This window comes from Anoplopoma fimbria, chromosome 16 (genome assembly GCF_027596085.1).
Source record: "Anoplopoma fimbria isolate UVic2021 breed Golden Eagle Sablefish chromosome 16, Afim_UVic_2022, whole genome shotgun sequence".
Taxonomy (NCBI): Eukaryota; Metazoa; Chordata; class Actinopteri; order Perciformes; family Anoplopomatidae; genus Anoplopoma; species Anoplopoma fimbria.
Window position 1 is genome coordinate 10,399,523 of NC_072464.1, and position 19,446 is coordinate 10,418,968.

Sequence of the window (19,446 nt, forward strand, 5' to 3'; positions counted from 1 at the left end):
ACATAGAGGGGAAGGTATTCATCTGATGAACACAAAAGGGTTACAGACTAAAAAGATTTAACTATATTGAAAAAAAACTACTTTTCACCACCAATCGTTGGCTCTAAAAGTAGTCAGGGGTCAGAGGTCACAAATACAAATATTATCCGCACAATAGTGTTCAGGAGAGAAGGTGCTGTATTTGTACTGCACTGTTTATACTTCAGAAACAGAGTACACTACATGTACATAAGCTGGAGGGAAACCCACTGCGGTGCCCGTGGGTATAAAGATCGTGTGATGTGATCCAAACATCACGCTCTGAAATTCCAAGACCGTAAACAACACAACACTACGGCCCAGTTATGCCAGAGGGAGAGAGAGTGTTTGTGTGTTTCTATTTCTCTCTGTTCTATGTGTGCTTTGTGTTTGTATGCATGTTTAATGCTGAGTGGGACTTCCTGGTTCAGTTGCAGAATAAATGTGGAGTCTTACGTAGATTTGGTCGTTTCCAAAGCGCTTCTGCATCTCGTAGAGCAGGCTGCTGTCCGTCAGCTCACTGAGGGATGCCAGGTCGTCGTTGGGAGCTGGAGGCATCAGCTTGACCTGAGGAAAGCACAAGCTGAGAGTGAAGACCAACGTGCTGCCACTAAGTCGGAGTATAGTACATGACAAATGTAAAGTCTGGGACATTCCTCTGAGGCCCAAAGATATCGCAGCACACTTTGTTCCAATCAAGTTATTCATCAATGTATTTGCTCTATTTTCAAAACTTACATTTGAGAAGATCTACAATATTCTCAGGACTCAAATGCATCTATAGCACTCGTTATTTCTTAACGAGTGCATACTTGATTACTTTTCAATCATCAATTACTGAATTACTTTGTCTATTCAGATACTTCTGTGAAACACCAGAGTTATAACATACTGTGTGAGGTTCAAGATAAAAATGGAGCCTGATAGAACAGAAATGGATAAAAACTTCAAAATGTAAGTTTAAGATGGTCCAGAGCTGAATTTCTTTGGTGTGTGTCAAGATTCTCCTTCATTTATAAAAACAAGGCAAAGTAACAAATTGAATATATGAAGTATTTCTTCTTGGGGACATCTTTGTTCTCTTTGCCTTACTGTGTTTTCCGTGTGCATTAGTTTTAAGAGGACAAGGTACCTGCTCCAGTTTGCTGGCTCCAGAGCTAAAAGGGCCATCTAGGCCATTGTCCTGTGAGGGCTGTCGGCTCAGTGCTCCACCTGCATCCCTGAACATGGCACACTTCTCCAGCAGACTGTCACGCTTGGAGATAGAGAGACCCAGGGGGTTCCTGTGTGATCGGTGGACAGGCAAGGTGTTGGAAAAGACACAGAAGGTGGATTGACAGGAGGCAGATTTGGGGCAAGGGATGAGAAAAATGGGAGAGGGGGGAAGAGTATTTACAATCTATGGCGTAACCATAAGATAACAATTGTGCCAATGAAACTGTTAACCCACAAGTTCTTGACAGGAGTGTTGAGGTCATGAGAGCCGCCATCGTAGCGTTGGTCAGTGGAGGGTAGAGGAGCGGAGGGGTCCTTTAGTCTCTGCATCCAGCTCTCCTCGGCATTCAGCAGCATCTCAGCTATGGGCTCTGACGCAGAAATGTCTGGTGAAAGAGAAAATAGTTTTTTTTCACCATTCTATGCCATTATTTCAAAAAACGTAATATTGTAATCTTGTTAGCCAGAGACCATAATACTCTACACTCTAAAACAACCAGGTACACCTTTCTATTCACTCATCTCTCACCATGCCGACCCTCCTTCACAATCCCTGTGGATGAGCCTACAGTGGTGCACAATGTGAACCCCACTGTGGATCATCCAACTGTGCTTAAGAGGAAGGGGGGAGATAAGATCCCCCATCTGTAATGAGGTCTAACAGGGCACGAGGGAGGAGAATGGCTTCATCCTGTCTCCATTTGTTTCTGACTGACAACCCCCTAGACTCCCATCTCTTGCTCTGGCTTTCTTTCGTCATGTGGCGGCTGATGGAGGGGGTTTGGGGCTTCACGTGAGAAAGAGGGGGGATTGTCTCAGTCTCTGAGGGTTTGTCTCACATCTTCTCTAAGCCTATATGCTAGAAGGAGCTATCGATTAAGCCCGGAGTGAGGCAATCAGAGGTTAGATGAAGCCATGGGAGCAAATGGTTAGAGGCAGCTATGGTGTTCTATCCCATAATGGCGAGGAACCCAAAGCCCTTCTATATTACACATTTCATCACTATCACACTTTCAATGACGACACTGCATTCATCAGCAGCCTGGTTCAGTGAATGGTTTTATATCGGGTCTGTTCAGGATTAGGATCCAAAGAGTTGCTGCTTGTTTGTCTGTGGGAGGGGAATGATTGTTTGGGATCATAAATCTTCAATCCATCATTAATAATAATATATGTTTATAGCCAGTGTTTCTCTTCAAAATACATGGTGTGCATCTTTGAGGCCTTACAAATGTGATAAATGCCTTTTCCTTTCTCCTTCGACATACAGGCCTGGCTAGGAATTGATGATATGTTTCCTGTCAGTTTGAGCCGTTTCATTTGTTTGTCTTCTTCTTCATGTATTATGGCCTGCATGTACAACAAGTTGCATTACCGCTCTCTGCAACTGACAGGAATGTGATCATATTCCTGCGTCCTCGTGCAGCAGAACACGGCATTAGGGCTGAGATAGGACTTATCTGCCTACACTAAACATTCTAAAGATTCTACTGTATAACAGCCAGCACGATTTCTACACAGTAAGTTAAATGTTCAGTCTTATGAACCTAGCACAGCTCTATCAGCTTAACGGCAGATTACACTGGACTGTTGTAGCCTGACTTTGCTAACAATCTACCCCAAACCTGAGAGTTGGAGCAGCGAGCTTCATTGAGCCAACCTCACTTTCTATCATCATTCTCTATGGTTTTGTAGTAAGAGCAAATCACTGCTCCAAAGCACCACTGGTGTTCACAATATTACCGGGTACCTGTAATATAATTTAAGATGGTATAATTTAACTGGGATCTAAAATTAAAATAACACCGCTAGAGCGGGTATCATTTTTCAGATGGCAGCTGTAACAATCTGCTTTTTGCAACTAATTATTTAAATCAATAATCACCAATTAAGTATTTTCTTAACTGTAGTGCCTACCAGTCAAAGCGGAATCCTCTTAGACAGACATCCACATTCACAAAACTTGCCCCACATTGAATCAGGGAAAATAGTATTTATCTCCTCTGTTTATCTTGTAAGCTTCAATTATGAAGAAAAAACCCCAAAAACCAATACATGCCCCTTGATAATGATATGATACCTTTATGCCCGTTAGCAAATTAATCATACAAGCCTCTTTTGATTACTGCGAACACCCCGTTTTAATCAGTGCCTGTGTGTGTGTATGTGTGTACCGGCATGAGTGAGGTGTTAATGATTTATTTTATTAATAAATGAATTCTCTCTCACAGACGCACTCAGATGATCACAGCTAGGCTCAGCAGTGACTGATTATTACGGAACCTCATTCACTGTGTGCGTGTTTATGAGCTTGTGTTTTAAATGATCACGGTGCTCATTAATGCATTTGCAGCTAAATAAGTCAAAATCCATTTCGCCGCTTCTTTGCTTCATTAAGTCTTGATTGCTAAAAACACGTTGGCCCATTCCAGCATTTGTGTGTGTGTACGTGCACATGTGCGTATTTTTGTGAAGGCCTCAATGTGTTACCTGAGGGCTTGTCTTGGTTGCAGTTCAGCAGAGTCGGGTTTGCTCTGTGCCTCAGGAGCTGGCTAACGATGCTTGTCTGTAAGAGACAGGAGAAAACACCCACATCCATTGGCATTAGATCCTCAGAAAAAAAAAAAAAAAGAAAAACATTTCTAGGGCACTATTAACTGCAGCAACTTTCAAAGAGAGAAATTCTCCTATGACCTGTTTTTTGATCAGGTCATTGGAGATATTCCAACATTTGCTGCTACAGTGTAAATGTATAGCGGTAAATGTAGGATATACAGATTCTAGGACCTAGAATTTGAACACTGAGCAGATGATGAAAACAATGTATGCATATCACACATGACAGGTCTACACAAGCACTGCCCCTGACTTGAGGAGATCCTTTGCTAACAAGCGTATCTGCCATCACATGTCACAGTGGAAGAACCCGGTTGTCGTCGACACTCATTTTACCACACGGTGACGTGTGATGGCTGTCACCTCTGCCCTCTATTGTTCTGTCAAGGTTTTTTCTTTTAGTCTAAGCTCTGTCAGGCTCTCAGTTATGTTCTCCTTTCCCTCTCATTGCCCCCTTCATCTTCTTTTTCCCAATTCTCTCTTTCAACACCCCTCTTTGACTCTGTGGACTATCAGCTGTAAAGAATCCAAGACGTGTGATGCACTATGCGATTCTGTGAATACTAAGTGTGACTCCATTTATTGATAATAGACAAGAATCTTCATCGTTTCTTGGTAATGTAAGAAACATGGCGTGACCAAGCAACTGTCTCAGCAGCTAAATAAATAGAAAAACACTGTTGTGGCCGATAATTAAACACCAGAACCAACTCAACCAAAGCAGTCTAGGAAAAAAATAAACCAAATAAACCTAACACATCCCCTTCTACTTTACAACCCCATAACCAAAATAAAACGTTGGCGTTGTAGGTTTCTGCAAACCATGGACTCTCCAATATTTCAAGATATGTGTATAACAAGGTTATAGTGGTTTTACTGCCCGTGGCGCTTTTGGCAGCAAAATGCATTCTCAATTACGTTATGGTTTAGGCAACAAAACTACTTAGTCATGTTCAGTAAAAGCTCTTGTTTTGGGTTGAATTAACTATGATATTTTTGGTTTCACATGGGACACGAAACTCCTGGGTGAAAGTCCTGTGTGACTCAACTATCCACCCCATCCTCCTTCCCACATAGACTTAAATTAGAAACATATTTGTGAACTTATTAGTGAGGTGTAATTTAGGCCGCACTACCACATTTGCACAGCACCAATGCACAGTTAAAAGACTGAGCATGTCTGGAAGATTTTAATTAAATTCAGGACACCTAAAACATATTTCCACTATTTTTGCAAATTCACCTGTGCATATAGAATACTAAACAGCAAGAGACCACATTGTCATGCTTGGCCTAAATTAGCTCAGCTGGTAAAACTAACTACAACTTATGTACACTTCTCAACAGTTCACTGCATCACAAAGGCTTCTGAGATGCTTCAGTAAAAAATAATAATTATAATATAAAAACATAAAGAGGCACTCCACTGATTTTACACATCAAGATGATTTTATTCATCATAGGCAGTACTACTCAGCCTGTGAAAAAAATCTAAACATTTGCGTAACATTCTCTGTGGCTGTTAAGGAGCGTTCCAAAGTAGCAGAACTGTTTTGTACTAATTTAGAGTAAGAGACATCGTCTGCAGCTCAGAAGAGAGTGACTCAGCACATTCAGCCGACTCTGACCCACGTCAACAGCTGCTCGGCTATGAGTCTATAGCATCTCTTCCGCCCACAAACTCTGTCAGCTGCACTCACACCCTATAAATATGAACAACACGTCAGTGGCACCCCAAGATCTTAACTCTTTAATGGGTCAGGTCATTGAATTGGGTTCAGTGGGGACAGAGCAAACTCATAGCTGATGCATATTCAGATAGGCCGAGTAGTTTTTTGTAGTCCCAAATTTCCTTTTAAAAATACTTGTCAGACCTAAGAAAAATAATTAGTAATTAACTTTAAACCTTTAGAAAATTAAACTGACTCAGGTGGTTGTCATATTGCTACAGCTTTTACATGTACCTTCATTATAAAACTGAATTAATGAATCCAACCCCAGAAGGGCTCTACTTAAACATCCTGTCATTTTTGTTTGAAAATCCACACACAAAACCATTAAAAATCCTTCCCTTAAGAGAACACATCTTGAAGAGCCTCGACTCAAATCAAGGACGCCAAGAGCCAGGGTCCAACTTATCACAAGACTGAGCGAGGGAGGCTTAATTAGCTGCAGTAATAGGGCCATGTATCTTCTTAAAGGGTCAGTGTAGTACTTATGCCACGCTGCAGACGGAGTCTTTGGGTTTAATGTTCCAGCTCGTGTTACGGTTGCCAGCAAGTGTTACCAGGCAACAGTTTGCTTCTGCCTCATATCAGCAAAGCTTCTTCTTGCTGGGACCAGTGTTGTAGTTGGCTGTATGCATACCCACATACTGAACCCTTAATATCCTTACTACTGGCATGTCACTGTCAATAAAAGGGATTGGTGATAGGAAGTGTTCAGGAGGCTCAGGGAGTCGTTGGTATGGAGGAGGCAAAGCACTGGCACCAGTAAAGAGCCGATGGCTGAGGTGATTTAGCGCTGCAAGGGAAACTAATCGATTCTCCAATCCTCTAGACTGCCACTCTCAAGTCAGATGCACATACATATTGCACATACACACACCTACACACACCTACACACACACTGGAGGATACTATTCCATTTAGAAGATTGCAATCTGGAAGACTTGCACATTTTGATGTAGTGATTAACGATCATTTTTTAAACCAACAACCGGATGAAGAATCGTATGAGAGGAAAGACAGAAAGCAAAGGCAGCAACTCTGAATGAATGAAACAGAGAAAGGCTGCGAGGTAGCAGAGAGGAAGCAGGACTTTTTAAAACACACTCTAGAGGAGGTAAAATCATGGCTTCAGGCTAGATGAACCAAAGAAGTAGAGAGCGACACTAAACACCCAGTGAATAATTTTTCTTTGTCAGCAGCTCAAGCGCACAGCACAGAAATGTAATTAAATATCCAGTTGTGTCAGCAAGATGTGAATGTGTTCACTTCCCCTCCTTCGTAGTTGGACCCCTCCCAAACCGCCAGATCTCATCGCTCCAACAACTCACCTCCGCTCCATTTGGAAATCAATCTCGCTCCCCTCGGAAGAGAGACCATTAAACTGCTAATCTAAAATGCTGTAACAAACGCATGTGCAGTACTGCTCTGTGCCGGCAGCTTGACTCTTTCTAATCGATAGACCCAAAAAGAGCCGTTTATCAGAGCGTGTGCAGGGTAACTGGAGGCCACTTCCTCAGAGGAAGCACACATCCATCAATAATTTCCTCGTTATTTAATTTACTCAATTAATGATTACAATCACATCAGATCAATGGAGCTAGATGAGTAGAAATTAGGGGACTACTTAATCAATGTCAATGACATTGGGACATTTTGTTGAGCAGCTGTGAGTTACCTGTCCATATTTAGCAGCCAGGTGGAGAGGGGTCCAGAAGTTGTTGTCAGCTGGATGAGGGTCTGCTCCACTCTCCAACAACACAGACGCCACCTCTCTATAACCACTGGCACAGGCTATGTGGAGCTTTAAAAAGACAGAGAAAAAGAGATGCAGTTATGACAGCGAAATTAGTTGAAGATGGACAACAAACAATGACCAGGGGAAGAGAAAGGTCAACGCGCACACACTAACACATGTGACCTTACTTACCAGTGTGACACCGTCATCATTGGGCTGGTTGAGGCTTCCCCTTGTGGCTAAAAGTTGTCTGACATCAGAGAGCATGGTGCTAGGTCTCTGCATCTTCATGGCATGCATGGATGACACGTCCACACCTAAAACACACACAAACACAATTGAGACCCACTGTTACGGTAAGTATTTAGTAGATATGCTTCAAGAAGTAATTTGATATTTTAAGAGACGTTCTATGGCACTTATATCTGTGCGTTAAAATCGAAGCTAAAGTCCCATGAAAAAACAATGAAACAGCTAGCTTGGCTCTGTCCAAAGGATATTGGCGTACACCTCTAATTAATGCGTTGTTTAATCTGAACAAAAAACAAAGTGAAAAATGATCACAGGGCGTTATGTGTTGGACTATTTCTTGGCCGGGGGCAGTAACTTCCTGTTCTAAATCATCTTATTTTAACTCTCAGCCAGTCGATCTCATCCTTTAATACTCACACCTAAGATTCTGCTGTTCAAAACAAACTAGAAGGTTCACTGGGGTTTGCTACATGTAGGGATGAGTTACATTCAAGTACAGGGTTCTGACATATTTAAAGTTTCCCCAGTTTTAGCAGAACTAAATCTCCCAACAGGATTTGGTGTGAGTTCAGCATGGTGCTCTCTGATAGTGGTGGTGCAGTATCAGTGCTGAATTCCAACACAACCACAGTGTGCAATTTAAGGGAGGTTGTGTGTACAGCACTAGGAGGGAAAACACACTCAAACTAACAGCACACAGGAAACCTCATGCTAAAACCAAAGCCTGTCAAATCAAGTAATGGCACAAAGTGATCCTGATGTTGATGACACTTCAATAAAAAATTTGAGGTCATCCAATACTCATAAAGAGCAAGGCTACTGTAGCTCGTCTCTTTGGCCGACACAGCGGTCTACAAGGGCATCTATCCCAAACTATGAAGATCAATGCACTGCTCCACAATCACATTGGTTGCTGTAATAGCGTGGATTGATTATCAATCAATCTATATTTCACTCGGCTAAACTCTAGAGAACTAACTAATGGGACTTCTCCAGGTAGTCTGGTTGGATTGGTTAATCAATACATTTGTCTTTACAGACAAATGAGAGCCAAAGGGTGTGTAGCTTTTTGAGACATGCTCATAGGAACAGAATTATTATTCTCTACAGTGCCAATACTTGGAGGAATCCAGCACTACATGAAAAATAAATGACTCTGCTGCGACAATGTGAAGAAAATCCGAATTCCTTTTTCTCCCTGATGCAGAGACACATGGACAGTCTGTCTGTCTTTTTTTCCCCAAGCGCACAAACCTGATGGGGATAGAGAGCGTACAGCCAAGTTGCTATAGCAACAGAGTGAGCCTGTGTGAGTAAGAGTGGGTTTCATGGTGGCAAAGCCCAGCGTGGTGAAGGGTTGGGGGGGGGGGACGCAGGAGGGAGAGATCACCACGGGAGCTGGCAGACAGAAGCAGAGAAAAGTCTCAAAATATTCTGCGACTGGGGAGTCAGAGAGGGAGGCTATGTGTGTATGTGTGTGTGTGTGTGTATGTGTGTGTGTGTGTGTGTGTGTGTGTGTGTGTGTGTGTGTGTGTAGGGTGGTCTGAGCTTTGATGAGTTAGCTGTCTTCGGTCACAATCTTGAATTTGTCATTTGAACTCGGGGTCAATGGCAGATGGATGAGAGAAGACCGTCCATCATTGTCTTTATCTGTTTCTGTCTAGCTTTGTCAGCACGATTCCTGTTCGCCTTTCTCTGCGTGTCTCTCTGTATTTCTCTGGCACTTTCCCCCTTTCCTCTCCCGCTGTCACTAAATGTCTGTGCCTTTCACCACGTTGGTCTTTGTGTGCCTCCAACTCTCCTGTGCCTTTATCTCTGTTATTTGCAGCCCCTGTGTTGACCTTCTCCTTTCTCTATGGGAGACAAGTGCCCAAATCGCAATCCACCATCATTAGGCCTGTGGGTGTACTTCACCTTTACACACAAACACACAAACACACACACACACACACACACAAACACAAACGACACTTCCTGGTTAACTGCCGGTTTGACATATTAACCATCACACTATCCCTACAATTCCTAAATGAAGAGAATTAAACATTGACTTTTTCTCACTATGCTTAATGGTTTTCTTTCTGAAAGGCTGTGATAATATGGAAATGAGCCACTGTGTTTCATCGAATCACACTTTTAATGGAGCGCATGATGGATGAAATGGGAAATGAACATGTTAGCTCTCCGTTTTCTCATTGAGCAACGCAGAACAAATGAGAGGTGCGCAGAGCTTTACCATTTTCCTCCAGGTGTTTTCGGAGGATACAGCTGGTCTCTGTCCCCTCGGAGGCGTAGTCCAGAGGAATGTTTCCGTTGACGTCCTGCAGCATAACATTCACCCCGGTCTTGATCAGGCAGAGCAGAAGAAAGCAGAGGAGAGGGAAGAAAATTGAGTTTTAGCCAGAGCCATTCATCAGACTTGAAATGGATGATGAAGTGGTCACAATAATCGTGGCTTCCCTGAGGCATATACCTGAGCACAACCATGGAGACATTAGCAGACAATACAGTCAATTAAATAACTGCCCGGGGGGCGGGGCCAGTGAAGAGCGAGGGCCGTTGGTTACCGGTACCTTGGTTCATAGGGGTGAGCGTGGGTGTGCATATGTAAAGATTAATGTGTGTTTACTCAACAAGGACCCTTCCAAAGCAGTCTTCTGTTATAGCATGAGATAACATGGAAGGCTTTCCCTCAGGCTCCTTTAGCGACGGTTACTCTTACAGCGCAGTCGTTGGTCACAATATGGTTTATGATCAATTGCTTCTTTTTGGAAGAACTCCACTGCACTTTATTATTTGTGAAAATGTTGCTATGCTTTACCAGTGAAGCAGAAAGTTGTACAAGCCATGCAAAATGTATTCCTCTTCTGTCCTTTTCATTTTTATCATCCCTTCTTTGGGGTTGGGCACTAAAAGTAACATACATCCTTTCAGGAGGAAATTGTCAGCATCCAGTCATAAATCGCTTCCTGTTGTTTGACTTGACCGTAAAAGACAAGCGGGTGTAACGATCGTAGCTGGACCAGGTCTGATAACAGGGACAGGGGACTCTTAAGTGAGGATCCTTATTGAATATTTACAGCTAATAGAATTCTAACAGCCGAGTTGAAGTGCGGCAAAGAGATTTATGACCCAGTCCTTAGGCAGACAGAGAGGGAAGGGGTGGGGAAAGGGAAAAATGGGAGGAAGAGGGCTGAAAATGCGAGCAGGGAGCAACACAAGAACTGTTAATCTTAGCTCTTTGAAAACCCAGCAACAAAACCACAAGTACACTGAGCCTGAAACCATCAGTGCAACCTTGCAAAAATGTATTAAATCATAAAAAGTTTTTTTTTCAATAATGAAAAACGTTTTGATAATATTCAAAGGAAACAATTTTCATTCAAGAAATGCAGAGCAAATTACAATGCGATAAAGGCAGCACAATGCTGTCAATTCCATGTATCACAGGAAATGTTCTGGAGAGCGTTGCGGTTTCATTGTGCACCCATCTGTGTCGCCTAGTGGGAGCTGTTTACGCTCACTTAGGAGGGTTATTTAGGGGTTAACAAAGGGAATTAATTAACATTAAGAACTATCAGCTGCTGCTTGGTGACTATTCATGAGAAAACAAGAAACCTTATCTCGACGTGAAGGACAGCTTGAAGAACAAGTGATGAGATGGGTGAGTCAGAGTTGCATATTAATATGCCCCCTCCCGCCCAACCCTCCCCCCACAAACACACACACTCCATCCCCCATCCATCCCTTGCGCTCTATTGTCAAACATGGACCGCTCCAGCAATATTCCTAAGATTTGTGCTTTGCTGCCAAATGGTAATTAACTTCCTTATAAACCTGACCGCTTCACACAGGGTTCCTCCGTTTACATGTGTGTGTGTGTGTGTGTGTGTGTGTGTGTGTGTGTGTGTGTGTGTGTGTGTGTGTGTGTGTGTGTGTGTGTGTGTGTGTGTGTTTGCTAGTGTGTGTGCTGCATAGTGGGAAGTAAAGGGGTGTGCTAACCCAGACAATTCACTTCAAGATCCAGTAAAAGTCAATAAGGGTCTGGCTGGATGAAGTTAGATATATCTTGCTCCATCTGTCAGGAAGCCACTCTGTCCAAAACACAGCTGGTGTTTTGAATTCTTTTCTGTAAAAATTTGAATTTTGGTCACATTTTACTCCCAGGGAGGCAATAATTTGTCATTTAAAATAATCACAAGCCAGTAGGTAACATAATGATGTGCACTATGAAAACTGTGCTAACAAAATGAAATGCTCTACTTGCCCCCATGACCCCTAGTTGTACACAAAGAAAAACAACAATAACACACAGCAGTCACTACAGAAATAATTCATCTCAAGATCTTTCTACGGCACACAAAACTCCAAGACCAGAAGACAGATTATGGCGAAGGAAGCATGACGTGTGGACCATTGATCCAGATACATTAATCATCCTCTGAGCTAACATGATAAGTGCTGACAGATATAAACGAGTCGGCGCTAGTTGGCCTCCATGCAGGCTGTGAGGGGTTAACAAGTTGACCTCTGACCCCGACACGCTTCCCAGACACAATATGATGAATCCACCTCGGACATCCCGGAGATGTAAATCTGTTCGTACTACACTGCACGTGGGTTATAATGGCAGTTGTTACATGCAGTGACTGCCACAGAATCAATAACAACTATCAGATATGGACTGAAAGCTCTCCCTGGGGAAGTCACACTGCCTGTCACCGTAGTAACAGCCCGGAGGATTTCATCCAAAGCAGGGGTCCCTATACACTTTTGTTTTTCTTTAAAAGGTCACATATCATGCTAATTTTCAGGTTCATACTTTCATTTGTATTTGGGTTTTCTACAAGAACATGTTTACATAAGCATAATTGATAAGTATTGCTTATTCTTATGAGCCTGCATATGACATCTCCAGACAAATCTGAATGGCCTGTTGAATCACATGTTCTCTGATCCAGGCAGCCCACAAAAAAACGACTGGGGCGTCTTATTTCACAGTTTGTGGATTGGTAGACACTCCAGATACCCAAATGTATGTGCAAATGCACTGACAGAGTAGGCTTGTCATGATATGTTTCCTTTAAATCCATACTGTTGTGTTTGGGGATAGATTATCTGAATCACCTATCTAGGTATCCAAGTCAGACGTGTACAAAGTTTCAGATTTTTTTCAGATTTTCTTTTGTGGTTTTTCCTAAAAAAATGCTTTCCAGTGATAATGAACCTTCATACTTGCTTATCAAAAAGTTATGATGAAGAAATGTACCAGAGGCAACAGAGCAATTATTGTTCTCAACTGATTGCACACAACATCTGCTCAGTTGTGATCCGCTGTGCTGCTCTGTTGTGATGTGTCGTAAACAGCAGAGGCAGCTGGAAAAAAACTGTAATTCTCACACTTCTGAATCCCTGCAAAGCATTTTTGTCTTTACTTTTTGTTGACCATCATGCAGATACTAATGCTATGATAAGACTGCATTGTTGTCCACATTAAAACTAAACTCTTAATTTTAATATAAAATATTTACTCACAATTACAAACAATAAATAGTGGATTTTGTTATACCTAACCAGGAGTTTGTTCACAAATTCTGCATTTGAATGAAAATATAAAAATGTAAATTGTTAGTTAATTGAAGGTTTGGAGTTCTATTTAAGCCGATTAAAGAGCATATGAACGTACAACATTTACTTGATTTCGTTTGGTAGAGGGAGGTTTATATTATCAACAGAAAATCCACAAAAATTAGACAAAGTTCAGAAGTTCTAAATTCATAATTTACATCACGTAAAGTGGGTCACTTCTACAACTGTAACCCTGTTGGATTTTAAACTGTAAGATGAGAAATAACATTTTGGGACAGACCCTGTCCCCCAGGGATCAGATGATTGCGTTACTACCCCGGCCAAAGTTTAGACACAGAGAGCGAGTATCTCACAGGGAGCTAACATATGACAAAGAAGAAAAAAGGAAGAAGAACAATAAAAGAAAAAACTCAGTTGAAGTGCATTGGTGGTAAACAGTTTTTTTTTTTTATGTTGTTCAAGAGTCCATACTTTCAACAATGTGTATTTTCTCTCAAGGAGACATTGAAGCAGAATTTGGAGCAAGTATGCAATTAATCACTGAACAAATCTTTTAAGTCGAGAGTTTCATAAGGAACCAAATTAGGAAGACATAATTCAGCCACTACAAGACGTTAAATATGATAATTATCTTATGCGTGGCTTTGAAATCCCAAGCTAAGATGTTACACATGGAGATCAAAAGCCTCTCTTAAGGATTCCTGATGCATGTGTATGAGCCAGGTCGAACTACACTGGACTATGTTTAAATCTATACAAGAGACAATCTACTGTGTCTCTTAACTGGCAGTTAATCCTCTCAATGACCAACATTAACCAGAGCTTGAGCTAGGAATAGCTTTAGGAGTGTATTTAGGGATGGGTTTGGAATCAGAGAGTTTAGAAATGGCTTACTGCTTCTCCTGCTGTTTGGAGGCAGGAGATAAGACGGTAAACATTACTGCTGATACGGACACAGAGCAACAAAGCACGCCTCCCCTCCTCCTTTCCCCACAAGACAAGCGTTGTAACATCTATGTCAGCAAAAAAAAACTGCTCTGCTTCTCAATGAAGGAACTGGAGACAGGAAATCAAGGACAGACACAGAGGAGGAGGGGAGGGGAAGAGATGGAGGAGTAGGACGCCATAGATTAGTACATATTAGCAGCACTATTCCTTCCTGTGCCAATCAAAGATAAAACTGCCAGTCAAGACCACTATTCCAGTTCTCATTAAAATGTAAACTCGTTATATTCAGAGGGAAAGATCTCCCACTTACAGCTCTGATAAGGCTGTGGCTTGCGGCGCAGCAGAATGACTGGGCACTGGCAGGGCCTGTGGTAGAGGAGACGGGTGTCAAAATGAATGAATAGAAGGAAAGGGGGATTGCATCTCTATCTGAAATGAGGCTTGACTGAAGCTTTTTTTACACTTAGACAGGAATAACACTGGACTTTCCTGCCGGAAAAGAAACCCAAGTGCTAATCTTACCCTAAAGAAAAAAAAAGACTCCATGCAAATGTGCAGAATTTTAGAAATGATTACATTTCAAGTATCCTATCTGACTTGGCCAGTCTCCTCACAACCACATATTGTCATAATCGTCAAAACATCCACAGAAGCATTTTCAGTCGAAATAAATAAGCACTTAAATTCAAAGGACTTTGAAGCTGTGGAAGCTGAAGACATATTTTGGTGTTGCTTAAGTAAGCTGGAATAATTTTGAACTTCTCACAGTGTCGAGGGTGATTTTTGGAAGTTCTTGGAAATGTTTCTTCCTCTTCACTTTTTAGCCTGTGCTCTCTTCTGTTCTGTGGAAACATGACCTCATTAAGTAGAAACTGGTTGTGTCTTGGTGGTGAATGGGAGACATTTAGTTACTGCCTTCCAGGGAGCAGTATTAAATCTCCCTCTCCCCTCTCATGGTATTGCCTATCATGAAAGCATAACTCACTGCATAAATTGCATTTGGCGTATCCATATCACATCGTGCTCTACAAACTAGGCGGCCCGCATGAATCTTTGCTTCGAGGGATTTTAAATGCATGGGAATATGCAAACGCTCACAACATACACATGAACCACCAGTCACCACAGGCTGACAGTTTTCTCTCTGCACATCCTTTGCCTGGAAGCTCTTCAAACGTATCCATCCTCTCAGGAACGTCCCTTTCCTGCCCCCGCACACAGACAGCAATCACTCAGGACCCAATCAGCAGAACCAGTACTGGATTCTATAGAGCTCCAGACTGCAACCGTTAACCCGTGGGTCTAATCAACACCAGCAGAACAGCCCACTGAGTGACTGAACTGGATGTGCATGCCCTCCCCTGCAGCTGGCCCTGCCCTGGTTATGGACCTAATCAGTATCAACACAGCTCTTGTGAAGACAGAGCAGGAAACATCCACCACAGAGCGGGTTCTCTCTTTGATATCATGCTAATGCCCAACTTCTAAATATTCTTATTTTCCATGATTTAGCCGGGTTTGTGAGAGAAAGGCAAGCTGTGTTTCAGACCCTCTTTAATCCAAAACCCCTCATGAATGAAAAAACGCTCCACTTGGACAGAAGATTCTGGATGACTAATGTGAATACAGCCACTGGTCCAAAGCTGATTTCAAACATGGAGTTAGTATGCCAACCCATTCCAAAACACTAATCTAATTTGTAGCTGACACGCTTGGAATTGCAAGGATCAACAGAAAAATGACTAACATACAAATTGTGCTTCCATGCATGTGTGAATGTGAGTTTATTCGTGTCATTCCCCCCTAAAACACAGCAGGTTCACGTTTGCATGTGTGTTTCTTACCAGCAGCAGCAGCAGCACCACGTCTGCATGGTCACACACACACGCTACATGCAGGGCCGTCCACAGGTCTTCGTCCTGGAGGTTGACATTCAGGCCCCGTTCAATCAGAAGCTCTGCCGCGAACACATTATCATGGCGAGCACACTGCAGAATGCAATAACAGTAAATGTCCTTATTATTAGTTTTCAGAAATGTATATTTCCTGAAGCATTGCTCACTATAAACAGTACACGAGTGGTTCGGGGCATACTAATTCAAATATGAGAAAAGGATATTGTACAATCATTTAATTATTACATAGGCCCACTTGTATTGCCATGGGGCTAAAATGATAATTGATACAAAGGCATGGAGAACAGCTATTGGGACTACATAACACAATGTTTTTGCTGCAACATTTTCTTAATTTATTGACATTTTCAAGTTTTACTTTTCGCATTTCTTATCATCTGGAGAGACAACACTTCAGAATGTATAGGGGTAATGTAGGTACAAGTGTCAAAAGGGAACTATTGTCAGGCAGGTGAACCAGCTGAAGAAGTTGCGTGCAAAGACAGTTGAGAAAACACAACTGAGTATAAAAACGTTGACTGAGATTGAATGTAGCTGTAATATCAACTGTAGATAAAAAAAAATATTGTGCAGATTATGATTTTAGAGCTTCTTCTTAGATAAATCTCCTTAAGTAACATTTTTGGTAAAAAATCATCTTTAAATTAAATCAATACATTTTCCACCTTTGCAAAGTATATATTTGTGTGAGGGTCTGTACTTGTATTAATCATGCTGTGCAGACAAAAGCCATTCATAAAAAAAGACAATAACCACTTAAGTGAAGGTTAAGATTGAATTTTGGTTACAATTTGGCTTAGACTATGGGTAAGGGCTAGGAATGTAGCAGTTACAGGTACATTTTGGGGTCAACTCCAAGGACTTAACATAAGTCAGTATAATGTCTATTATATTAGTTATAATAGTGTGTGTCTTACCAGGTGTAGCAAAGATCCCCCAGAAGAAATGGGAGTGTTGGGGTCTGCTCCCTCCTTCAGGAGCCGCAACACTGCAACACAACAAACATCCATAGTGTTAACACCTGCTGTATGTGAAGACAGACAGGGTGCTTAGGGCATATAGTGAAGACGCATTGAACACACACTGATCTGTGGCAGTCACCATCCAAACCAATGTGTAGAGTGTCCTCTGACTGTCCTCGACATGTCGGCTTGGATCAGTGTTAAGGTTGTGTGTGTTCGGTAGCTCCTTGTTGCAGCGGCGGGTCAGAACGCCTCTGGGTTACACACACACATATACATCATACACTGTAAGCTCCAGTGAGTCTTGCAACCAACTCACACACTGACACAGATCGACTGAAGACGACACGAACCACTTCAAACAAGTTCACGCAGTCAGCCGTGAACACATGAGAAGACAGTCTGGGTCTGAAATAGGTCGCAGTGATTTTACTATACCGCTCATATATTATTTATTCACCATGTACCAAAGATGAATGAGACCCCAGCAGGAGAGAGCGAGCGAGATAGAGAGAGAGAGAGAGAGAGAGAAAGAGAGCGTGACAGATACATAGAGCAGGATGGACAAACAAGAGAGGGAGTTGAACACTGTGGTTTGGACATATGTGAATTCACCCACACTGACAGCACTAGATGGATACTGACTAAACCCAGGAAGATCTTCTCCCAGCAAAGCAGCCACCACTGTCACGCAATCCCACCACACACACAAACACACAAACACACACACACACAAGACTGGAGTCTTTGACCAAAGCAAATGGCTCGGTGGACAGTAACCATGGTAATTACAGTGGTAATAAGTCTATCTAATGAAACCTGCTAATGACCCCCATGAGGTCTTTTCACTTAAAGGGTCATTATGAAGACAGGCATGCTTAAATAACCTCATCCAAGCCTGCACACACAGCCACACACACATACACAACAAGCATGTTTTTAAAAACAGTAGAAGTGGGTTAATAATCTTAATAAACAACCACTTCTAATAACTATGTTGAAGATCATTCATTTGTTGCCATAATGCATTGTATACAGAGGATAATAGTAATTGGAGCTTATATATATAACAGTTTACAATACAAATAGAACAAAACCACAATATGGCCTCAAAAAAAAGCATATATGTGAACAAACACACACACACTGTGAAACAGTCTAAATACTTAAAATCTATGACTAGTTTACCTTTATAAACAAGCCACAGCTGTTACACTATATAAACCAAACTTCACTCTGATCCTTTGCATGTTTAACTATTGTTGCAAGCTTGAGCATAATAGCTGTTCTTAGGTACATCCTGGTAAAACAAATAAAGTCTTATAGAAAAGCAGCTCTGCAAGAAATCTTTGTTGTTTGTTGAAATTTTGTATAAAATGTCTTCAGAAGGTGCTGTTTAAACATTATGATTTAAAGGCACTGCAAACTATAGTCTCAAAAATGCATATTTATGTGTATACTGGTTTCCTTGCATCCTATGTATATTTCATAAACACAGATAACTATGTTCAGTTTGCATACAGTCATCTATGCCTTTACAAAGCCTATCCCAGCCCCCATATCAACGCACTTACAGTATATAATACACTAAGGCTGATTATGTTTGTTTACAATAAATAATTATTTATTCATTAAAGTAAATCATTTATTCTTTTGAGAAATTTTAAAAAGAACTGTTATCATTATCAACATGTGGCCTACATGTAGCTTATGTTGAGAGTTCAACAGCAATAGATGTTCAAAATGAAATATATCCACAAATGGCATAAATTATTTGTTAATTAGGACGACAACATTTTCAAATATTTGCTGGTTTAAGTTTTACAAATGTGAAGGCATGCTGTTGTCTAAATTGTATGTGATGTGAAGTCAATGTAGTGGGTTTGAATTTAAACTGTTGGTCGGACAAAACAAGCAATTTAAAATGATCATCTTAAGTTTAACTAGTTTCTGACATTCATCAGCTAAACAATGAATAAATTACTAAAACTATTAATTTAAATCTATAAAATAAATAATTGTGAGTGCGTTCCAAGCCCACATATTTTGTCTGTCCAATTGTTTGAGAAAAAACTAAAATTACTTAATTTTACAAAGAATGAAGGAAAGTGTTGTATTGTAACATTCAAGAAGCTGTGACTAGCAAACATTTGGTATTCTTACTTGAGACATTACTTTTACATTCATCAATACTGTCATCAGTTCATTCTCTGTCTGTTGACTAATCAGTGTACTGACTAATCATTTGGAACGCACATATAGACATACCAACAGGCCAAACACATGCTGTGCACAGACATTTCCCCACTCTTCTAATGGCCTTCAGTGCTTAATGGCCTTTAAGTGGTTGATGAGTAACAGACTGGCCAACCTTTCAGTCAATCAGAACAATTATCTCCCGTCTCCTCAATATACTGTTGGGGCTCCGACTGTAAACCACCAATTAAGGCTCATCTAGCACTGTA

At 41.4% G+C, this 19,446-nt stretch overlaps 1 protein-coding gene across 1 annotated transcript in view; it reads right to left on the bottom strand.

The window, feature by feature from the left end:
- The window catches only part of myo16 (myosin XVI), a 74,592-nt gene that overhangs the window by 43,699 nt on the left and 11,447 nt on the right, over positions 1–19,446 (bottom strand). Inside the window, 9 exon segments of the mRNA XM_054615270.1 lie at positions 475–585; positions 1,151–1,301; positions 1,469–1,619; positions 3,724–3,799; positions 7,255–7,380; positions 7,507–7,631; positions 9,803–9,911; positions 15,948–16,091; positions 16,937–17,007. Coding sequence (XP_054471245.1) covers positions 475–585; positions 1,151–1,301; positions 1,469–1,619; positions 3,724–3,799; positions 7,255–7,380; positions 7,507–7,631; positions 9,803–9,911; positions 15,948–16,091; positions 16,937–17,007 — 1,064 coding nt within the window.